The 22,500-nt window shown below is 42.8% G+C and overlaps 2 protein-coding genes across 3 annotated transcripts in view; one reads left to right on the top strand and one right to left on the bottom strand.

Moving 5' to 3' along the window:
• Positions 1–22,500, bottom strand: part of LOC143277658 (uncharacterized) — a 615,105-nt gene that overhangs the window by 502,682 nt on the left and 89,923 nt on the right. The window lies entirely within an intron of this gene.
• Positions 1–22,500, top strand: part of LOC143277472 (uncharacterized) — a 29,510-nt gene that overhangs the window by 1,069 nt on the left and 5,941 nt on the right. The window contains exons 2-9 of the mRNA XM_076582314.1: positions 3,524–3,640; positions 6,816–6,922; positions 10,264–10,434; positions 12,278–12,389; positions 14,934–15,017; positions 17,546–17,583; positions 19,058–19,099; positions 22,430–22,500. The exon at positions 22,430–22,500 is cut by the window's right edge and continues 68 nt beyond it. Of these exons, the coding sequence (XP_076438429.1) occupies positions 3,554–3,640; positions 6,816–6,922; positions 10,264–10,434; positions 12,278–12,389; positions 14,934–15,017; positions 17,546–17,583; positions 19,058–19,099; positions 22,430–22,500 (712 nt within the window). The 5' untranslated portion in view covers positions 3,524–3,553. The remainder of the gene's footprint in view (positions 1–3,523; positions 3,641–6,815; positions 6,923–10,263; positions 10,435–12,277; positions 12,390–14,933; positions 15,018–17,545; positions 17,584–19,057; positions 19,100–22,429) is intronic.

Genomic DNA, 22,500 nt, shown 5'->3' with positions numbered 1-22,500 from the left:
TATATATATGTGTGTGTGTGTGTGTGTGTGTGTGTGTGTATGTGTGTGTGTGTATGCATGCACTCAAGGCCTGACTAAGCATGTTGGGTTATGCTAATGATCAGGGGCCTGATGTATGGACAGGGACAATACGGAAAGTCTGGGACTATATGAGTTGTCTGAGACTAAACGGCGTTTGTAGCTATGTATGGACCCGGACAATACGAAGTCTCAGTCTAAAGCTGGGACTAAACCAGCCCAAATTTACACCCGCGAAAGAGCAGGCGGACGGGCCATTGTCTCGGCCTATTATCAAAACAAATATGGCGGCAGTCATCTTTCTCGCACACAATCGACGGAGGCAACGCCGAAGACCACGGATTTTCAGGGACAGAAGTCATCCAATGGAAATTTATGATGATCGCCAAATCTATAAGAAGTTTAGATTCGATCGTCAAACCATCTATGATTTGACAACCGAGATTGAAGAGGAGCTCGAGTTTCCAGCAGTTAGAACAGGCGCACTCACTCCTGTGCTGCAAGTTTTGCTTACACTGAGGTACTATGCCACTGGTACCTTTCAAAATACAGTAGGAGATCTCATCGGGGTTGATCAAAGTACGGTCTGTCGGACGATCACACGAGTGACAAATGCTCTCTTCGGGCTATCTCGTCAATACATAAGGGCACCAACCCAGCGACAAGCGGACAACAGCATGGTGAAGTTTTTCAACATGTGTGGTTTCCCCCGTGTATTTGCTTGCATCGATTGTACTCATGTGGCCATTCAAAGGCCACATGAGCAGGAGCACGAATTCGTCAATCGCAAGAATTTCCACTCCATAAATGTTCAGGTAAGTTTGTTTATTCTCAGATCACATATACTTTTCGAATGATATACATTACTTATATTTTGGCATGTTCTCTCTTCTTCTTCTTCTTATTATTATTATTTGTTGTTGTTGTTTTGTCATTGTTTACTTATTGTCGTTGCTGCTGCTGTTGCTTTTTTCTGTTTATTATTACCAGTTTTGTCAAAATCATCATTATTAATGTTTATTTCTTTACAGGTCTATTTATTTTTTTCTGAATTCCAATCATACATATTTTATTTATTTATTTATTTTTCCATTGATGTGTTAATTATTCAATAAATGTATTTATTTTTATTCGCTTACTGATAAATATCATTAAACTTGTTAACAACTAGGCCTACTTCAAGGCCTGCCTTGCTGCGTTGCATTTTTGGACTGAATTTCGACTGCTTACCTTTACGACTCTTTTATGTCGTGTTAATATTGTCTGTTGAATATTCTGTGACAGCCTGTATTTCCTTTTCGTATTGCACTTTAGAGCTCCTAATGACAGTTTTGAACTTGTGGATGTTTACAGATGACTGGAACAAAACTGTGAGTGAATGTGTATGGGTGGATGTGCGTTTTTGTATAAGACACATGGATTTTATAGTGTGTGTGTAAGAGAGAGAGAGGGGCGGGGGTGGGAGGGAGGGAGAGAAAGAGGGAGAGAGAGAATGAGAGGTTTAAACATAAAATAAATTGGGTTGCATGTGAGTGTTGTGTAACAAGAAGGGCAAAATGAGAAAGTGAGTGTGTGATACTGTACATGATGATAGATATATTAAATTTGGCTGCAACGTATTTTCTTTTTTTAACCTGTAAGTCTTAGTTTTACAAAGTGATTAACTGTTTCAGGTGGTTTGTGATGCTGACCTCGTGTTCATGAACGTGATTGCCAGATGGCCTGGGTCAGTTCATGATGCCAGAATCCTTCGTCTGTCTACACTCTACAGGGATTTTGAGAGGAACCAGAGACCAGTGGATGGAATCATCCTCGGTGATAGCGGGTATATGTTGAGACCTTGGCTGATGACCCGGGTCAGAAATCCAGCCACAAGAAGGGAAAGACAGAACAACTTCTCCCACAGTTCAGCACGTATAGCTGTTGAAAGGGCCATTGGGGTCACCAAACAACGTTGGCACTGCTTGCGAGTTGGACTTCGTTTTCACCCTACAAAGGCCTGCAAGGTCATCATTGTCTGCTTTATGCTGCACAACAAGGCAAGGCACTTGCGTCTGCCTCCACCTGCGGGTGATTCTTCTGATTCATCATCCAGTGACAGCAATGATGACAGCGCTGACGAAGACGACGAACCCAACGTTGGCAACGAAAGAGCAAGGACAGCAGCTGGGAAAGCAGTTCGAGACAGGATTATTCAGGAAAATTTTTGAAACAGGTACTAAGTGATACACACACAAACAAGTGAGAGAGAGAGAGACAGAGACAGACAGACAGACAGACAGACAGACAGACAATCTTTTCCAGTTTTAATATTTTATTAAGATGACTTGTCTTAAAGTCAGTAAATAAAGCAAACAAAAACACAAGCACATGGATCAAAGAACACACTCACACACACACACCAGTCTCAAATGTACATATATGAAGCCTGGAAGTTATACAAGCTTTCTGATTTGGTCAATGGCTCAAAGAAGATGAGACTGGAAATCAAATTCGGATTTCTAGACCACAAAGCAAAGAAATAGGAAAAAAAAGGTACCTTGAATTAGAGTCTGTCAGTCTGACACTGACACTGTCAGGGTCATAGAGAGGTCAGTGTCATATAAAGATCAAGGTCAAATCAAGGTCAATAATTTCACTCCGATTCTGAGAAAGAACGCTTCTTTTTACCTTCACTGACCTCCTGTTCGAGGAGTTGAATCTTTAACTCGAGTGCTTTTTTCTGCAAGTTTTTCTAGGCCTACCACGCCGCATTGCGCTTGGCATGCTGACTGGCTCAGCTTGTACGAAGAACGGCTTAGCGAAGAGCATCACCATGGCTGGATTAGAGAAGTTCGGTAAAATGTTATCAATATATTTCTTTCTTTGTGCTGACTGTAAGGAATCAATAGCACATTGAAAAAAAAATATTCACTTCAGTTTCAAGTATCGAGTGCTGTGTTAGTGTGTAACAGAGAGTTACTCACACAGTCACACACACACACACACACACACACACACACACACACACAAGCACACACTACTGTATATACAGTGATACTTGCACGCACGCGCACCACACACACACATACACGCACACACTACACACCAGTCACAACCCTTTATAATCTCCGACAGGGGGTGAAAAAACCCTTTAAAATGTCTACCCAGAGGGTGACGATCAAAAACACGGTGCGCATTGAACCGGAAATGACTCACTCGGAGCGGTTATTCCCCGTCTAAAAATAGTTTGACCTCGTAGGCTCAGACTAATTTTCGATTGTCTCAGACTTCGTTGTCTGAGGTGAAGTCTCTGTCCATACATACGATTTTCCGACTTCCCGAAGTCTCAGACTTTGAAGTCTCAGACTTCGCAATAGTCTGAGACAAAAATTGTCCCTGTCCATACATCAGACCCCAGGCGTATGATATATGCCTTGCAGATGTGGTGTAGCGTATATGGCTTTGTCCAAAAACAGTGACGCCTCCTTCAGAAAATGAAAGTGAAACTGAAAATGCCATGCAGGTGACTGTGACAGTGCCTGGAGTCAGCACAATGAAGTTCAAAACAGTTCGAGAGGGGCAGCAGGCTGTCATTCTGAACCACATGGGGGAGGGCAGGCTGGTGGTGGGGCCCCAGAGGGTGAGTGTGTGTGTTGTGTGTGTGTGTTTTTAGTGTGTGAGTGTGTGTGTGTGTGTGTGTGTTTAGTGTGTGTGTGTGTGTGTGTGTTTGTTTTTCGTGTGAGTGTGTGTGGTGTGTGTGTGTGTGTTTTTAGTGTGTGAGTGTGTGTGTGTGTTTAGTGTGTGTGTGTGTGTGTGTGTGTGTGTGTGTGTGTGTGTGTGTTTCTGTTTGTATGTGTTGTTGTGTGTGAGTGTGTGTGTGTGTTGTGTGTGTGATTGTGTGTGTGTGTTGTGTGTTTTTGTGTTTGTGTGTGTTGTTGTGTGTGAGTGTGTGTGTGTGTTGTGTGTGTGATTGTGTGTGTATGTTTGTGAGTGTGTGTGTGTGTGTGTGTGTGTGTGTGTGTGTGTGTGTGTGTGTGTGTGTGTGTGTGTGTGTGTGTGTGTGTGTGTGTTAATGTATTGTGTGTGTGACAATGTGTGTGTGCGTGCGTGCATGCATGCGCGCGTGTGCGTGTGTGTGTGTGTGTGACAATGTGTGTGTTTGTGTGTGCGTATGTGGGATCTTCAGTTTAACGTCTTTTCACTGGAAGTGTTACTAGATGGAAAGAAGAGAGGTAGTGGATGAAAGAGAGGGAATGCTTGTGAATATTTTGTGAATAGTGTGGGGGTGGTGTGTGTAGGTTTGTGTTGATGTGCATGTGTGTGTGTGTGTGTGTGTGTGTGTGTGTGTGTGTGTGTGTGTGTGCATTACAGCAGGTAACAGAGGGCTAATGCAGGCAGGAGAGGAATAAAGTTAATAAGTTGTTTCACCTCTCAGGTGTTTGTATTGTGTGTTGTTTCACCTTCCTGGTGTTTGTTTATGTTGATTGACCCTGGATGTGTTTTCATGTGTTGTTTCACTTTCCAGGTGTTTTTATTGTGTGTTGTTTCACTTTACAGGTGTTTTTATTGTGTGTTGTTTTACCTTCCAGGTGTTTTTATTGTGTGTTGTTTTACCTTCCAGGTGTTTTTATTGTGTGTTCTTTCACCTTCCTGGTGTTTGTTTATGTTGAGTGACCTTGTATGCGTTTTCATGTGTTGTTTCACCTTCCAGGTGTTTTTATTGTGTGTTGTTTTACCTTCCAGGTGTTTTTATTGTGTGTTGTTTCACCTTCCAGGTGTTTTTATTGTGTGTTGTTTTACCTTCCAGGTGTTTTTATTGTGTGTTGTTTCACCTTCCTGGTGTTTTTATTGTGTGTTGTTTTACCTTCCAGGTGTTTGTGTTGATTGACCTTGTATGCGTTTTCATGTGTTGTTTCACCTTCCAGGTGTTTTTATTGTGTGTTGTTTCACTTTCCAGGTGTTTTTATTGTGTGTTGTTTCACCTTCCTGGTGTTTTTATTGTGTGTTGTTTCACCTTCCAGGTGTTTTTATTGTGTGTTGTTTCACCTTCCTGGTGTTTTTATTGTGTGTTGTTTCACCTTCCAGGTGTTTTTATTGTGTGTTGTTTTACCTTCCAGGTGTTTTTATTGTGTGTTGTTTCACCTTCCAGGTGTTTTTATTGTGTGTTGTTTCACCTTCCTGGTGTTTTTATTGTGTGTTGTTTCACCTTCCAGGTGTTTGTATTGTGTGTTGTTTCACCTTCCTGGTGTTTGTTTATGTTGAGTGACCTTGTATGCGTTTTCATGTGTTGTTTCACCTTCCTGGTGTTTGTATTGTGTGTTGTTTCACTTTCCAGGTGTTTGTATTGTGTGTTGTTTCACCTTCCAGGTGTTTTTATTGTGTGTTGTTTCACTTTCCAGGTGTTTTTATTTGTGTGTTGTTTCACCTTCCTGGTGTTTTTACTGAGTGTTGTTTCACTTTCCAGGTGTTTGTATTGTGTGTTGTTTCACCTTCCAGGTGTTTGTATTGTGTGTTGTTTCACCTTCCAGGTGTTTTTATTGTGTGTTGTTTCACCTTCCTGGTGTTTTTATCGTGTGTTGTTTCACCTTCCTGGTGTTTGTATTGTATTTTGTTTCACCTTCCAGGTGTTTTTAATTGTGTGTTGTTTTACCTTCCAGGTGTTTTTATTGTGTGTTGTTTCACCTTCCAGGTGTTTTTATTGTGTGTTGTTTTACCTTCCAGGTGTTTGTGTTGATTGACCTTGTATGCGTTTTCATGTGTTGTTTCATCTTCCAGGTGTTATGTGTGTTGTTTCACCTTTTTAGTGTTTTTATGTGTTGTTTCACCTTCTAGGTGTTTTCACCTTCCAGGTATTTTTATGTCTTGTTTCACCTCCCGGCTGTTTTTACCTTCCAGGTGTGTAATCAATGTGTTGTTTCACTTTCCAGGTGTTTTTACCCTGCTGGTGTATAATGTGTTGTTTTACCTCCCAGCTGTTTTTACCTTCCAGGTGTATAATGTGTTGTTTTACCTCCCAGCTGTTTTTACCTTTCAGGTGTATAATGTGTTGTTTTACCTCCCAGCTGTTTTTACCTTCCAGGTGTACAATCTGTTGTTTTACCTCCCAGCTGTTTTTACCTTCCAGGTGTATAATGTGTTGTTTTACCTCCCAGCTGTTTTTACCTTCCAGGTGTATAATGTGTTGTTTTACCTCCCAGCTGTTTTTACCTTCCAGGTGTGTAATGTGTTGTTTCACCTTCCAGGTGTTTTTACCCTCCAGGTGTATAATGTGTTGTTTTACCTCCCAGCTGTTTTTACCTTCCAGGTGTATAATGTGTTGTTTTACCTCCCAGCTGTTTTTACCTTCCAGGTGTATAATGTGTTGTTTTACCTCCCAGCTGTTTTTACCTTCCAGGTGTGTAATGTGTTGTTTCACCTTCCAGGTGTTTTTACCCTCGAGGTGTATAATGTGTTGTTTTACCTCCCAGCTGTTTTTACCTTCCAGGTGTGTAATGTGTTGTTTCACCTTCCAGGTGTTTTTACCCTCGAGGTGTATAATGTGTTGTTTTACCTCCCAGCTGTTTTTACCTTCCAGGTGTATAATGTGTTGTTTCACCTTCCAGGTGTTTTTACCCTCGAGGTGTATAATGTGTTGTTTCACCTTCCAGGTGTTTTTGCCTTCCAGGCGTATAATGTGTTGTTTCACCTTCCAGGTGTTTGTATAATGTTTTGTTTCACGTTTGAGGTGTTTTTACCTTCTAGGTGTTTCTGTGTATATGTGCTTGTGATTTTTCACCTTCCAGGTGTTTTTCATAATGTGTTGTTTCACCTTGCAGGTGTTTTTGTTTCGCGAGCGGTTCCAGCTTCTGGACCACTACAGTGCCTCCAGCACTCAGTACCTGGTGGTGCAGGAGAAAGATGGGACCGTGTACCATCAGCATGGGTGTGTATGTGTGTTGATGTGTGTGGAGGGAAGGGGGGGCTGGGGGAGGGGGGGGGGCGAGGGGGGATGTTGTGTGTTGATGTGTGTGTGGGTGGAGGGGGGTGGGGGTGTTGTGTGTTTATGTGTGTGGGGGGTGATGGTGTGTGTGTGGGAGTTGGGGGATGGGGGGGGGGAGGGTTGTGTGTTGATGTGTGTGGTGGGTGGGGGGCTGGGTGTATATGTGTGTGTGGGTTGGGGGTGGGGGTTGTGTGTTGATGTGTGTGTTTGTGTGGTGGGTGTGTATGTGTGTTGGTGTGTGTGTGTGTGTGTGTGGTGGGGTTGGGGTTGTGTGTTGATGTGTGTGTGGTTTTGTGTTTGTGTGTGTGTGAGTTGATTTGTGTGCAAGTTTGCATGTGTGTGTTGATGTGTGTGGTGGGCGGGGGGTGGTGTTGGGTGTTGTGTGTTTATGTGTGTGTTTGTGGGGTGGGTTTGTATGTGTGTTGGCGCGCGCGCGCGTGTGTGTGTGTGTGTGTGTGTGTGTGTGTGTGTGGTGGGGGTGCGGGTTGTGTGTTGATGTGTGTGTGTTGATTTGTGTGTATATGTGTGTGTGAGTTGATTTGTGTGCAAGTTTGCATGTGTGTGTGTGTGTGTGTGTGTGTGTGTGTGTGTGTGTGTGTGTTGGTGTGTGTGTCTGTGGGGGTGTGGGGGTGGGTGAATGGGTGGGTTTGTGTGTGTGTCATGTGTTTGTTTGTTTGTTGTTCTCTCTCTCTCTCTCTCTCTCTCTCTCTCTCTCTCTCTCTGTGTGTGTGTGTGTGAATGAAAAGTGCTGAAGTAGTCTGGAGACCATTCAAATCAAATTGTAGAGTAACATATGCATTCACTAAATGTGTGTTTGTGCATATGCATGCATGTACGCACACATACACACACAACACAACACTAAACAACACAACAAAACACAACACAACACAACACAACACAACACAACACAACACAACACAACACAACACACACACACACACACACACACACACACAGGATGGACAAGTATCAGTGGTCATTAGGATTATATACAGACTTGGTGTACTGGTTGGTGCGGTTCAGTTTTGAACGGAGGAACAGTGGAGGATAGAACAGGGAAGGGGAATTGTGTGTGTGTGTGTGTGTGTGCGTGCGCGCACGCACAGTTACAAAGATATGCACAGTTCTGTCATGTATGTTTTGTAATTACTGAATTTTTACATTATTAGGTTTTTGTTGTTGTTGCTGCCATATATAGAGAGAGAATCTGGCTTCCAAGCCAAAGTCCTCACCTTTGAAATTGGTGCAAGAGGGTTAGTGGGCGCATCTGCCTACAAGCCTCATGAAACAGCTGTCAGTTTGTGGCAGAGAGAGGACATGGGCTCTCAAGGCAATGACTGAAGCAGCAGAACAGAGTTCAAGCTGGAAGAGGAAATGTCACACAATCTTGAAATTTGGAGACATGATTATTGATATAGTGAATAAGCACAGTAAGCAGCTCTTCATTCTATGGTACTCTGTCTGTAGCTGAATGGAGATGGGGTATCCTTTACAATGATCTTTTTTGTCTAGGTAATCCACACTGTTCTTGAAAAAAAAAGCTGTTTTTGACACACATCACACTGATAATCACAAGTTTCTGCACTGTAAGAGTACAGTAACACTAATCCTAGGGCCAAAAGAACTCACTATTTGATATCCAAAACAGCCACAGTCTACACATGGGAAAAAAAAAAAAAATTTCTATGGGGGCGTGGCCAGTCATACCTTGTATCCGCAGTCCGTGCAGTTCCTGGTTCGTGTATGGCGGAATTGCAGGAAAAAATCTAAAATCTTCATGCCACCCTTTGCTCATAAATCGAAGAAAACTGCCCGTGCTCCGGTCAGCCAGTAGTCTGTGTGCACCTGCCTCTCTTTCACTGTCACTGTCCGCCTCACTTGCCACGCCTCTCTGCTCTTCCACATCAGGTACGATATCAGATGAACTTTCATGTTCACTCTCCTCAGATGGTACAAAATCACTCTCCTCATCTTCTTCACCATTCTCTACAGCTGATTCTTCTGTTTAGACCAGTTCCACGGCTTCTCGTAGGGTGTAAACATGCCTGCCTTGTCTGCTCTGTGAACCACTTGCACTGGGTTGCGACGCCATTGTTGTTTGTCTGAACACAAAGGCCTGGGTGACGATAAAAATAGCTCAGCAGTACAGCAACAAGTGACTCGCCAGCCACTCCAGTAGTCAAAGGTTGGCCTATGCTAATTAGGCTCTGACATGGATGGCTGTGTCTGTGGCAATGGGTCACAATGTCACTTGTGGAAATTTTTGAAGGTCAGAACGGCTATTGCCGTTGTCAGTATACGACCGGATGGAAATGGACGACGGCTATAGCCGTTGTTAGTATCGAGTGAGTTAATTAATGAAAAGAATTTTGTTGCAAGGGCATTGGTCAGGCTGGGGGCTGAATGGGTTAACTCTTTCACCACCGAGTTTCTGAGTGAAAAACTAGCCAGATATTTTAGAAATGATGCTCTCAGTTGCTGGCTTTGGTTCATGTAAAAAAACAACAACAAAACACAATGGACTTGTTCACTTTAGGTTAGTCATTGTTCTATTGGTGGGAAACTGGCTGCAGCCGTCAAGCTTTGGTACAGTGTGAAAAATGGTCTTATCAACATGACCCATTGCTGCGGAGAAAGAGTTAATGACGACGAGCGTTCTGTGCAGGGCTGAGGTCTGAATGGGTTAATGATGATGAGCATTCTGTGCAGGGCTGAGGTCTGAATGGGTTAATGATGATGAGCGTTCTGTGCAGGGCTGAGGTCTGAATGGGTTAATGATGAAGAGCACTCTGTGCAGGACTGAGGTCTGAATGGGTTAATGATGAAGAGCACTCTGTGCAGGGCTGAGGTCTGAATGGGTTAATGATGAAGAGCACTCTGTGCAGGGCTGAGGTCTGAATGGGTTAATGATGAAGAGCACTCTGTGCAGGGCTGAGGTCTGAATGGGTTAATGATGAAGAGCACTCTGTGCAGGGCTGAGGTCTGAATGGGTTAATGATGACGAGCACTCTGTGCAGGGCTGAGGTCTGAATGGGTTAATGATGACAAACGTTCTGTGCAGGGCTGAGGTCTGAATGGGTTAATGATGATGAGCGCTCTGTGCAGGGCTGAGGTCTGAATGGGTTAATGATGAAGAGCACTCTGTGCAGGGCTGAGGTCTGAATGGGTTAATGATGACAAGCGCTCTGTGCAGGGCTGAGGTCTGAATGGGTTAATGACGACCAGCACTCTGTGCAGGGCTGAGGTCTGAATGGGTTAATGATGAAGAGCGCTCTGTGCAGGCCCTGTGAGCTGTTCCACAACCCTCTGCTGTACGACCAGATCAGGACTGAGGACGCCATCAAACTGGATGCCAATCACGTCATCATCATCTACAAGCGACGGCCGGACGGCAGTGCTGAGCGCCGCCTGGTGGAAGGGCCTGCGGTGGTGGTGCCAGAGGCCACGGAATGGTATGTGTTTGATTTTGATTTTTTTATATGTATACTCATAAAGCACCTGTCCTCGGCTGAGACCAAGCTCCAAGCACTTTACAAACTTGGGGTCATTTGCACGACAGGCTTCCTACATACCTTGTTAGAGCGGACTGACGGCTGTCATTGGGCGCTCATCAGTCGTTTGCTGTGTCATTCAGTTATATTTCACGCACACACACATACACACTCAGGCCTGTATGACCGTTTAGTTTATTTACCCAGCCATACTCTGATTTGGGGGGTGTGCATGCTGGGTATGTTCTTGTTTCCATAACACACCGAATGCTGGGGCCCTCAGATTGAAAGTCAAACTCTTTAACCACTCAGCTGTTGCGCCGTGTCAGTGTCAAGGTGTAGTGCCAGGGTCCCCCCACACGGACTGTATTGGAGTGAGTTAACCCATTCAACTCTGGGGAGTTTACAGCTTCAGCAGGTTTTTATGCCATATTGATGCGGGGGAAAAAAAGCACAAAATATACTGTTTTTCCTCCTGATTACATGAGAACACATCTGGAAATACTGTAGAAGTTAGTTCCATATGCAGGAATGTGCAAACCATTTTAATGAGACAAATTTTGATGCGAGACCAATGCTGGGGATCAGGGCTCAGTGAGTTAAAGGTATAGTGGTCATTGAGTCTGACTGTGACCATCAGGAACGGAAGAGGAGGCAACTGCTGTCCCAGCTATCTGGGCTTAAATTTGATAAAAATGGACAGTGTTTTTCCCAAGTTACATCCCCACTCTCTTTGCCACAAGGGTTTTAGGACAGTAGGCCATTGGGGTGGTGCCAAAGGCCAACTAGTCCCCCCAAGGCCGCAGCACTATGAGCCTGTGCAATCTTGCCTCCTTGTTTGAGAGTTGTGGTACTCCACAAGAAGACAAATCTGTAAATGATTTCCTTTGATCATACAGCTCTCACTTTGCTGTTTTGCCCTACTGTAAGCTTATGTCAACCTGTGACATGAGCCAAGCGTTGGGCCCACTAAGGAAATAGATGACTATCTCAAACTATGTTTGAGGAACCTGCACACAGAGAGGCAAGATTGCACAGACTTTTAGTGCAGGAACCTTGGGTGCTAGTTGGCTTTTGTGGAACCATCCCATCACTGACTGCAACTAAAACCCTCTTGGCCGAGAGAGTGGGGATGTAACTTGGGCAAGACACTCACCACTATAATCAAATTCTAGTCCAGATGGTTTGGACAGCAGTTGCCTCCTCTGCTGTTCTGGTGGTCATAGTCAGACACGACTGACTATCATACCACACACAGAGCATCATGATTGCTATGCGGAGGATGTATTGCCACCAGGCAACAGCTCCAAGCGGATCTCTGTGTGCAGTGTGTTCTGATTGGACGGTGTGCAGGCTCCAAGCGGATGTCTGTGTGCAGTGTGTTCTGATTGGACGGTGTGCAGGCTCCAAGCGGATGTCTGTGTGCAGTGTGTTCTGATTGGACGGTGTGCAGGCTCCAAGCGGATGTCTGTGTGCAGTGTGTTCTGATTGGACGGTGTGCAGGCTCCAAGCGGATGTCTGTGTGCAGTGTGTTCTGATTGGACGATGTGCAGGGCTCCAAGCGGATGTCTGTGTGCAGTGTGTTCTGATTGGACGGTGTGCAGGCTCCAAGCGGATGTCTGTGTGCAGTGTGTTCTGATTGGACGGTGTGCAGGCTCCAAGCGGATGTCTGTTTGCAGTGTGTTCTGATTGGACGGTGTGCAGGCTCCAAGCGGATGTCTGTGTGCAGTGTGTTCTGATTGGACGGTGTGCAGGCTCCAAGCGGATGTCTGTGTGCAGTGTGTTCTGATTGGACGGTGTGCAGGCTCCATGAGTTCGTGTGGCACGGCACGGACCCCAAAGACAAGGCCCGACTGGTCCCTGGTTCCAGAAGGTTCACTCAGCTTCCTTTGGTGCCAGACCACTTCTACTACAATGTCAGTCACCATGATTTCTTGCACACCATTTGTGGTTAAATGTAACTGAATGATAGTAATGATAGTGATAATAACGATGATAATGATAGTAATGATGATGATGACGATGACAGTTCACCCACCCCTTCTATTACAACATAAGCTGCCATGCTTTCTTGTACTCCATATGTGCTTCATTGTAACGAGAATGATAGTGATAATAACGATGATAATGATAGTAATGATGATGATGATGATGATGACAGTTCACCCACCACTTCTGTTACAATGTGAGTCACCGTGCTTTCTTGCACACCGTATGTGGTTACTTGTAACTAGAATGATAGTAATGATGATGACGATGAAGATGATGACAATGATAATGATGATGACGGTTCATTCAGCTCCCTGTGGTTCCTGACCACTTCTGCTACAACATGAGTCACCCTGATTTCTTGCACTCTGTATGTGCACAGATATCAACCGTTACGATTGTGCTGTATTTTGTCACACTCGGTCGCAGTTTGTTCTGGCGTTACACTAACGTCAGAATTGTTCAGACGAGTTCATTTTCGACTACACTGCATGATCACATGCTTTCCTGTTGTAACATTACCCAGACGGTCTAGACCTATCGATCACGAGGCCAGGGCAGTCGCTACTAACCTCGGTCTCATGTGATGATGCTCACCTAGTCATGTGCGTGTTTACATTGAAACGGCATTGCATTGAATGGACCAGTCAGGTTAATCGTAGCAGTTACACTGTGTTGCAGGTAGGCCCAAGTGATTGTATGCCTTGTAGATAAAATGTACGTTTGCTGATGTGGCTTGGAGTCTGAGTGTTCCTGCCAAATTCAGAATGTTCCTACCAAATTTCATGATTGTTCCTACCAAATTCAGAATGTTCCTACCAAATGCAGAATGTTCCTACCAAATTTCATGATTGTTCCTACAAAAACTTGACAGGGGTTGGCATCTCTGTATGTGGTTAATCTTAACTAGAATGATAGTGCTAATGATGACAATGATGATGATGATGATGATGATGGTTCACTCAGCTCTCTGGGGTTGGTTCCTGACCACTTCTGTTACAATGTGGGTCACCCTGATTTTTTGCACGCCGTTTGTGGTTAATTGTAACCAGAATGATAGTAATAATGATGACAATAATGATGATAATAATAACAGTAATGATGATGATGATGTCTGGATGGTTATGATAATGATAACAACAACAACAACAACAGCGATGATGATGATGATGATGATGATAATGATAATGATGATAGTCATAATGATATAAATAACTGTACCAGCAACAACAATAATGATAATAATGATGATGATAACAACAACAATAATAATGATGATGATAGCAACAACAACAACATCAATAATAAGAAGAATAATGATGATAGTAATAATAATGATGATAGTGATGACAGCGACATACAATTGTTTAATTAGTCATATGTCTGAATAGTTTGGCAGTCAGTCAGCTGTCTTAGTCATTCATTTGGTGTCATATACTGTACCATGTCAAACTGATGCAAACTAGGCCTATGGTTTGCTCTGTTGGGCCAAATTTCGCGCGGCTAACAGTGAAAAGACGCCCCTCTTAGTCTGGCCCGCTCTTAGCCAATCAAACGCCTCTAACAGCTGTAAGCGCTGAACCATTCCTTTGGCCAAGGCTCTCCACGCCATCTTGTCAGGTTTTCGCTCTGTCTCGTCTAACGCTTTCTTTGGCTATTAAGCGTTTTCATTTGGCCTTATTTTGTTGTATGCGGCTTGCATGTATATTGTGCTTACATTCTGTGTACTCGTTTCGACTCGGCCCCCTCGATTTCTTCGTATTTGGTGTCAAATAAAAAGTCATATTCATTAACCATTGAATGATTGATTAATAATGAAACGGTTTAATTATTTGACAGTTTGGTCTCTCAGTCAGCCAAATAATAAATCAAATTTATTAAATTGAAAATCATTGAATGATTGATTGACCGATGAAATGCTTATCTCTTTGACAGTGAGGTCTCTCAATCAATCAATCAAACAAGAATTATTCATTAATCACTGAAGAATTTATTGACTAATGAAAAGATTACATTATTTTACATTTTAAAGTTTCTTTTATAAAATTCATTTAATTGATAAAGAATTACAAACAGTTAGAGCTCTCGGGAAAGGTTCAAAAGTTCAGCAGTTGGTAAAACCTTTGTCAGACTATAAAACCAGGCATTATTTATTTAAATGTTTTAATGCTGGTACAGGTTCATCCGTGTACTGTGCACTACAGGTTCATCCGTGTACTGTGCACTACAGGTTCATCCGTGTACTGTACACTCACTACAGGTTCATCCGTGTACTGTACACTACAGGTTCATCCGTGTACTGTGCACTACAGGTTCATCCGTGTACTGTACACTCACTACAGGTTCATCCGTGTACTGTGCACTACAGGTTCATCCATGTACTGTACACTACAGGTTCATCCGTGTACTGTACACTACAGGTTCATCCGTGTACTGTGCACTGTGCACTTATCAACTGTACTGTGTTTCAGATGCGAGAGATTCGCACCAATGACGACACAATGATCACGGTGAAGGTCATGGTATTTTTTGCTGTCACAGACATTCTTCAGATGGTGAGCAACTTTCTGGGTTTTTTGTTTTTGTTTTTGTTTTGTTTTTTCCTCAGCTCTCCCTTTGCTCCGAAGTCTCTCTGCTTCCAGAGACAACATATCTTGACAGTGCACTCATGGACAGAGAATTGTATGCATGGATTGTGTGTTGTGTGTTTCTCTTTTTGTCACAACGGATTTCTCTGTGTGAAATTCAGGGCTGCTCTCCCTAGGGAGAGTGCGTCACTACACAACAGCACCACACATTTTTTTTTTTTTTTTTGTATTTTTTCTTGCATGCAGTTTTATTTGCTTTTCCTGTTGAAATAGATTTTTCTATAGAATTTTGCCAGGAAAAACCCTTTTGATGCCGTGGGTTTTTTACGTGCGCTAAATGCATGCTGCACACGGGACCTCAGTTTATCATCTCATCCGAATGACTAGCGTCCAGACCACCAGTCAAGGTCTAGTGGAGGGGGAGAAAATATCGGCGGCTGAGCTGTGATTCGAACCAGCAGATTCTCTTGCTTCCTAGGCGGACGCGTTACCTGTAGGCCATCACTCCAGTATGCGAAGTACACAAAAAAAATGTCTGTGAATAATGCGTTACATTTTCTTCTTCCTCTCCTTCAAGTCATTTGTGGCGCCACATTGAAGAGCTGTTCACCAGGTTGCTTCAGGACTGTCGGCTGTGTGTCAAAGCCTGGTTCTCAGTGAATGGTTTTCACGTTCGTTCTGCAATGTTGGTCAGTCCTTCAGTTGTTGGTTTTTTGACTCACTTGTGTAAACAAAGTGAGTCTATGTTTTAACCCGGTGTTCGGTTGTCTGTGTGTGTGTGTGTGTGTGTGTGTCTGTGTGTCCGTGATAAACTTTAACATTGACATTTTCTCTGCAAATACTTTGTCAGTTGACACCAAATTAGGCATAAAATTAGGAAAAATTCAGTTCTTTCCAGTCATCTTGTTTAAAACAATATTGCACCTGTGGGATGGGCAAAAAAAGAAAAAAGAAAAAAGAAGCCTAATTATATGCAAACTGCATTTACTGTTATATTTATATTTTTTGTATTCTCTAAACTTGGCACTTAGATCAGATGTTCTGACACAACAACAAGAGGAGTCATTATTATAATTTTTTGTTCAAACAGGAACTTCTTTTGCTAAGCATGGGAGTTTTATTTATTTTGGAAACGTTTTGGTGCAGATAGTAAAAAAGGGAAATTAATCTGTAATTAATGCTAGGGGACTTAATTCGCTTTAAACTGATCTTTCTCATCTTAAACATTACATTTTGAAATTATACACAGTACATAAAAAGCTTGGATTTTTTTTTTCAGTGTATCACAAGTGAGTCTTGAAGGCCTTGCCTCTCTTGTTCTGCAGTGTTGGTCAGTCCTTCAGTTGTTGGATTTTTCTGTCATTCCCTCTAACAAGACGCATTACATTTTAAGCAGAAGCAAAGCAAAATCTGGAATTATTTGAGCAAGGTTTGTTAATCTTCTTTCTGGTACGCATACAAACACACTCAGACAGACGTGTAACATTTTACGTATATGACCGTTTTACTTACCCTGCCATGTAGGCAGTCATACTCTGTTTTCGAGGGGATGCATGCTGGGTATATTCTTGTTTCCATAACCCACCGAACGCTGACATGGATTTCAGGATCTTTAACATGCGTATTTGATCTTCTGCGTGCATATACAGACGAAAGGGGTTCAGGCACTAGCAGGTCTGCACATATGTTGACCTGGGAGGTCGGAAAAATCTCCACCTTTTACCCACCAGGCGCCGTCACCGAGATTCGAACCAGGGACCCTCAGATTGAAAGCCTTTAACACTTTAACTATTTCCATATGAACGGTGAAAGAGATGACGTTAACAGTGTTTCACCCCAATTACCATCATGAAAATATTGCAAGCGGAACGCTCTTATACTGAAGAGGTGAATGTTGACAAAGAATACCACAATTCTGACGACGGAAGCTAAAGGTTGGGTCATTCAGACACCCACTGGACAACCGAGGGATCTGTGTAGAGGAGAAGAGAGGACTGGCCGTACTGAGTGAGTTAACCAGTCAGCTATTGTGCCCATCAGGAGGAAGGTGGCAGAATTGTCAAGACGCTCATCTGCCAGTACACAGAGTCTGTGAGGGTCTGGGTTCGAATCCCGCTCTCACCCTTTCTCCCAAGTGTGACTGGAAAATCAAACTGAGCGTCTCGTCATTCGGATGAGACGATAAACCAAGGTCCCGTGTGCAGCACTCACTTGGCGCACTGAAGAAGAACCCATGGCAACAAAGAGTGTTGTCCTCTGGCAAAATTCTGATGAAAAAAAATCCACTCTGATAGGTACACACATAGTTATGCATACACTCAAAGTCTGACTAAGCATTTTGGGTTGTGCTGCTGGTCAGGGATCTGCCTAGCAGATGTGGTGTAGTGTGTATGAATTTGTCCGAAAGCAGTGATGCTTCCTTGAGAAACTGAAAGTGTTGTTGCATTTTAAGGTTGTTATAGCGGCACTGAAGACACCGTTTCTCTTGTTTTCAGCTGGACAACACATCAGACCCTGTAGCTGACATCATCAAGTAAGTTGAGTTTGTTTGTTCCTTGTCTTTTTATGTCTTTTTACTGGAATTGGTGTTAGATAAAGTATGGGTTGTCTGTGTGTGTGTGTGTGTGTGTGTGTGTGTGTGTGTGGTGTGTGTGTGCGTGCATGCGTGTGCATATGCGTGTGTGTGTGTGTGGTGTGTGTGTGTGTGTGTGCGTGCGTGCGTGTGTGTGTGTGTGTGCGAGTGCGTGCATGTGCATGCATGCGTGTGTGTGTGTGTGTGTGTGTGCGTGCGTGTGTGTGTGTGTGTGCGTGTGTGTGTGAGAATTAATCAGTACTGCTGATCTTGAACACAGTCAACAGTCAGCAGATTTGCGTTTATCCGTTGTAGCAGGTGCCTAAATTGTATTTCTCTTTTTTCACACTTTTTTTTTTTACTCTCTCACTCTCTCTCTCAGACTGAGTCTCTTTCTTTATCTCTCTCTCTTTCACTCTCTCTCTTTGTCTCTCAGTGAGTCAGTCTCTCTCTCTCTCTCTCTCTCTCTCTCTGTTTCTTTTTAAACACAATACTTTCAACAATTTTTTTTTGTTTTTTTGCTGCCCCATCATCTGCATCATTTCAGTGGCATTACTCCCATGCCGCTCATTTAGATTCCCCGATACACGACCACACCCGGGTTCGTCTGTCACAGTTCCATCATTGGCAGTTTGCAGGGGACCATCGATGTTAGGTCGCCAGAAGGCCACACACCAGAGGAGACTCTGCACTGCTGCAGAGCATGAAAGGCCACAGACTTTGAGACTGTTTTGTTTATATTGATGATGATGAAGGAGGAGGAGGATGACGATGACGATGACGATGTTGCTATGGAGGTCCATTTTGGTTTGGGACTGCGTGACAAGGCTGTACTCTACGCTTCCTGTCATAATGATATTCCGGCGTTAACCAGGCCTGAGAGATACAGACACTTGCAGTGTTGGTCAGGTAATTAGAGCAACACACCCAAAGACGCATCCTTGAAGTGGATGACACTCGACTGTGTGGTCCCAGTCTCCCCATTTAAGCCCACAGCACACTCGACTCTGGGTAGGAGCACGTCCTCCCAGCCGTCAGTCCGCTAACCACTTTGCCACAGCGGCTGGTGTCCTTTTATTTTGTTTATTAATTTTTTCTAATTCTTTTTACTATCCTATCATCTACACCGTTTCAGTGGCATTACTGCCACACCACTCATTCCAGGTCCTCCCATACACAGCCACACACGTGTTCGTCCTTCGCAGTCCCAGCATCGGCAGTCCACTGAGAGCTATCGTTTGTGTTTTGTATTTTTATTTCTTTTTATCACAACAGATTTCTGTGTGTGAAATTTGGGCTGCTCTCCCCAGGGAGAGCGCGTCGCTACACTACAGCACCAACCATTTTTTTTTTTTAGTATTTTTTTCTGCGTGCAGTTTTATATGTTTTTTCAGTCATGGTCGTGGCTTCAACAATCTTTTTTTTTCTTTTTCAGTGCCCTTTGTGCGGATATCGTTTCATTCACCAGTAAGCTAAGGTGAGTTGGTTTTCTCGACATTTGTGTCGAATCTGTTCTTTTTGATCTGTGCTTTTCTTTTTTGACTCACTTGTGTAAACAAAGTGAGTCTATGTTTTAACCCGGTAAAAAAGGGAAATTACTCTGTAATTAATGCTAGGGGACGTAATTTGTCACAAGCGAGTCTTGAAGGCCTTGCCTCTCTTGTTTGTGATAGACCTGTGTGTGGTAGAATTTCACTTATTGTACGTTGTTGTAGTTAGTTGTTGGTAGAGTTGAGTTTAGTGACCTGTGGGCAGTAAGCCCTTAAGGTCATTTAGTTGTTGGTTTTGCTTTTGTATTTATATATTTTTTTGTTAATTGTTTTAGATTTGCTGCAATTGCTTGTTGTTTGTTTTTGTTTGTTTTTGTTGTTGTGTTGTTTTATAGAATCAAGTGAGTTGTGTGGATATGTGTGTGTGTGTGCGTGTGACTGTGTCCCTGTGTGTGTGTGTGTGTGTGTGTGTGTGTGTGTGTGTGTGTGTAACTCTGTGTGTGTTTCAGTGTGTGCGTGTGACTCTGTGTGTGTGTGTGTGTGTGTAATTGTGAATTACTCCACTGCTACAGTCTCTGTTTTTACTGCTAACTTAACTACAGTTTTTTTCTACCCACGCTGTCAGCTTTCCGCTTCCACCTCAGTAAAGCTGCTTTTTTTTTTTTTTTTTTTTTTCCCACCAGCTATGGTGTAGCATATATGGATTATTCCGTACTCTTTAATGTCTCTTTGAAACTTACTGTCTTTCAGCTTTAAGTTTCAAAATTTAAGTTTCTTCACTGCATTCAGACAAATCCATAAATGCTACACATCTGCTTGGCAGATGCCTGACCAGCAGTATAACCCATTGGGCATGTCTTGAGCGTGTGCATATATATTTGTGTACCTATCAGAGTGGATTTCTTCGACACAACTTTGCCAGAGGACTACACTGTTGTTGCCATGGCTTATTTATTCAGCATGCCAAGCGCATGCTGCACACGGGACCTCAGTTTATCATCTCATTTGAATGGCTAGACGCTCAGTTTATCGTCTCATTTGAATGGCTAGACGCTCAGTTTATCAGCTCATTTGAATGGCTTTATCATCTCATTTGAATGGTTAGACGCTCAGTTTATCAACTCATTTGAATGGCTAGACGCTCAGTTTATCGTCTCATTTGAATGGCTAGACGCTCAGTTTGATTTTCCAAACTTGGGAGAAAGGGCGAGAGACAGGGATTCAAACACAAACCTTCACAGTCACTGTTTGTTTCTTTCTTTTGTATTTCTTCTTATCACAACAGATTTCTCTGTGTGAAATTCGGGCTGCTCTCCCCAGGGAGAGCGCATCGCTACACTACAGCGCCACCCATTTTTTTGTATTTTTTCCTGCGTGCAGTTTTATTTGTTTTTCCTGTCGAAGTGGATTTTTCTACAGAATTTTGCCAGGAACAACCTTTTTTGTTGCCGTGGGTTCTAAGTGCTCTAAGTGCATGCTGCACACAGGACCTCGGTTTATCGTCTCATCCGAATGACTAAATGACACAAGGACATCTGTATTGAGATATCTATAAGCATCTTAACCCATTCAACCCTGGAGAGTTTACAGCCTCGGCAGGGAAAAAAAACCTGAATGAGTTAACGATTTTGAAACTATCCACAGAAAGAAAGAAGAGAAAAAAAATTAACTCTTTCACCACAACAGGCGACATTAGTCGACTAGACAGTGCACCGCCATAGGCGACTTTAGTCGACATCCAGGGGAGTGATGTCAAAAGGACCATTTTTCACATTGTAACAAAACTTGACAGCTGCAGCCAGTTTTCTGCCAGTAGAACAATAGCGAACCTTTGCTCTCTGACCCAGTTTGAAGTGAACACGTCCATTGGGTTGTTTTGACATGAACCGAAGCCTTTGCCTGAAAGCACCTGATCTAAAATATTTGGCATTGGGGAGCATTTTGCATACAGAAACTTGGCAGTGAAAGAGTTTATATAAGAAAAAAAAGTTTTTAAAAAGTGTTGTTTTGACATGAATGGAAGCCTGTGACTGAGGGAACCTGATCTAAAATATTTGGCATTGCGGAGCATTTTTCACACAGAAACTTGGCAGTGAAAGAGTTTTTAAAACAGTGTTGTTTTGACATGAACCGAAACCTGTGACTGTGAGCAACTGGTCAAAAATATTTGGCATTGGAGAGCATTTTTCACACAGAAATTTGGCAATGAAAGAGTCTAAAAAAAGTTTAAAAAAGTGTTGTTTTGACATGAACCGAAACCTGTGACTGAGAGCACCTGATCTGAAATATTTGGCATTGCGGAGCATTTTTCACACAGAAACTTGGCAGTGAAAGAGTTTATAAAAAAAGTTGTTGTTTTTTTAAAGTGTCGTTTTGACATGAACTGTGACTGAGAACAACTGATCTAAAATATTTGGTATTGGGGAACATTTTTCACAAAGAAATTTGACAGTGAAAGAGGTGGGTTTTTTTTGGTTTTTGCGTGGGTTTTTTTAAAGGTGTTGTTTTGACATGAACGGAAGCTTGTAACTGAGAGCACCTTACCCAAAATATTTGGCATTGGAGAGCATTTTTCGCACAGAAACTTGACAGTGATAGAGTTTATAAAAAAAAAAAGTTAAAAAAAGTGTTGTTTTAACATGAACCGAAACCTGTGACTGAGAGCACCTGATCTAAAATATTTGGTGTTGTGGAGCATTTTTCACACAGAAATTTGACAGTGAAAGAGGTGTTTATTTATTTATTTATTTTATTTAAAGGTGGTTTTTTGACATGAACGGAAGCCTATGACTGAGAGCACCTGATCTAAAATATTTGGTGCTGTGGAGCATTTTTCACACAGAAATTTGACAGTGAAAGAGGTGTTTATTTATTTATTTATTTTATTTAAAGGTGGTTTTTTGACATGAACGGAAGCCTATGACTGAGAGCACCTGATCTAAAATATTTGGCGTTGGGGAGCATTGTTCACTCAGAAACTTGGCAGTGAAAGAGGTGTTTATTTATTTATTTATTTTATTTAAAGGTGGTTTTTTGACATGAACGGAAGCCTATGACTGAGAGCACCTGATCTAAAATATTTGGTGCTGTGGAGCATTTTTCACACAGAAATTTGACAGTGAAAGAGGTGTTTATTTATTTATTTGTTTTATTTAAAGGTGTTTTGACATGAATGGAAGCTTGTGACTGAGAGCACCTGATCTAAAATATTTGTCGTTGGGGAGCATTTTTCACTCAGAAACTTGGCAGTGAAAGAGTTAAAAGAAAAGAAAAAGTACATATATCTGTTCAAAACCCAGCACACTGTGTGTTTCCAGCTACGCCCAGTTTGTGGAGGAGACGGCCAAGCTGAGTCAGATGGACACGTACCCGCAGCTGCAGCAGCGGA

This window comes from Babylonia areolata, chromosome 34, assembly GCF_041734735.1.
Source record: "Babylonia areolata isolate BAREFJ2019XMU chromosome 34, ASM4173473v1, whole genome shotgun sequence".
NCBI classification, from domain to species: Eukaryota; Metazoa; Mollusca; class Gastropoda; order Neogastropoda; family Buccinidae; genus Babylonia; species Babylonia areolata.
This window is presented reverse-complemented; position numbering and strand designations above follow the sequence as displayed.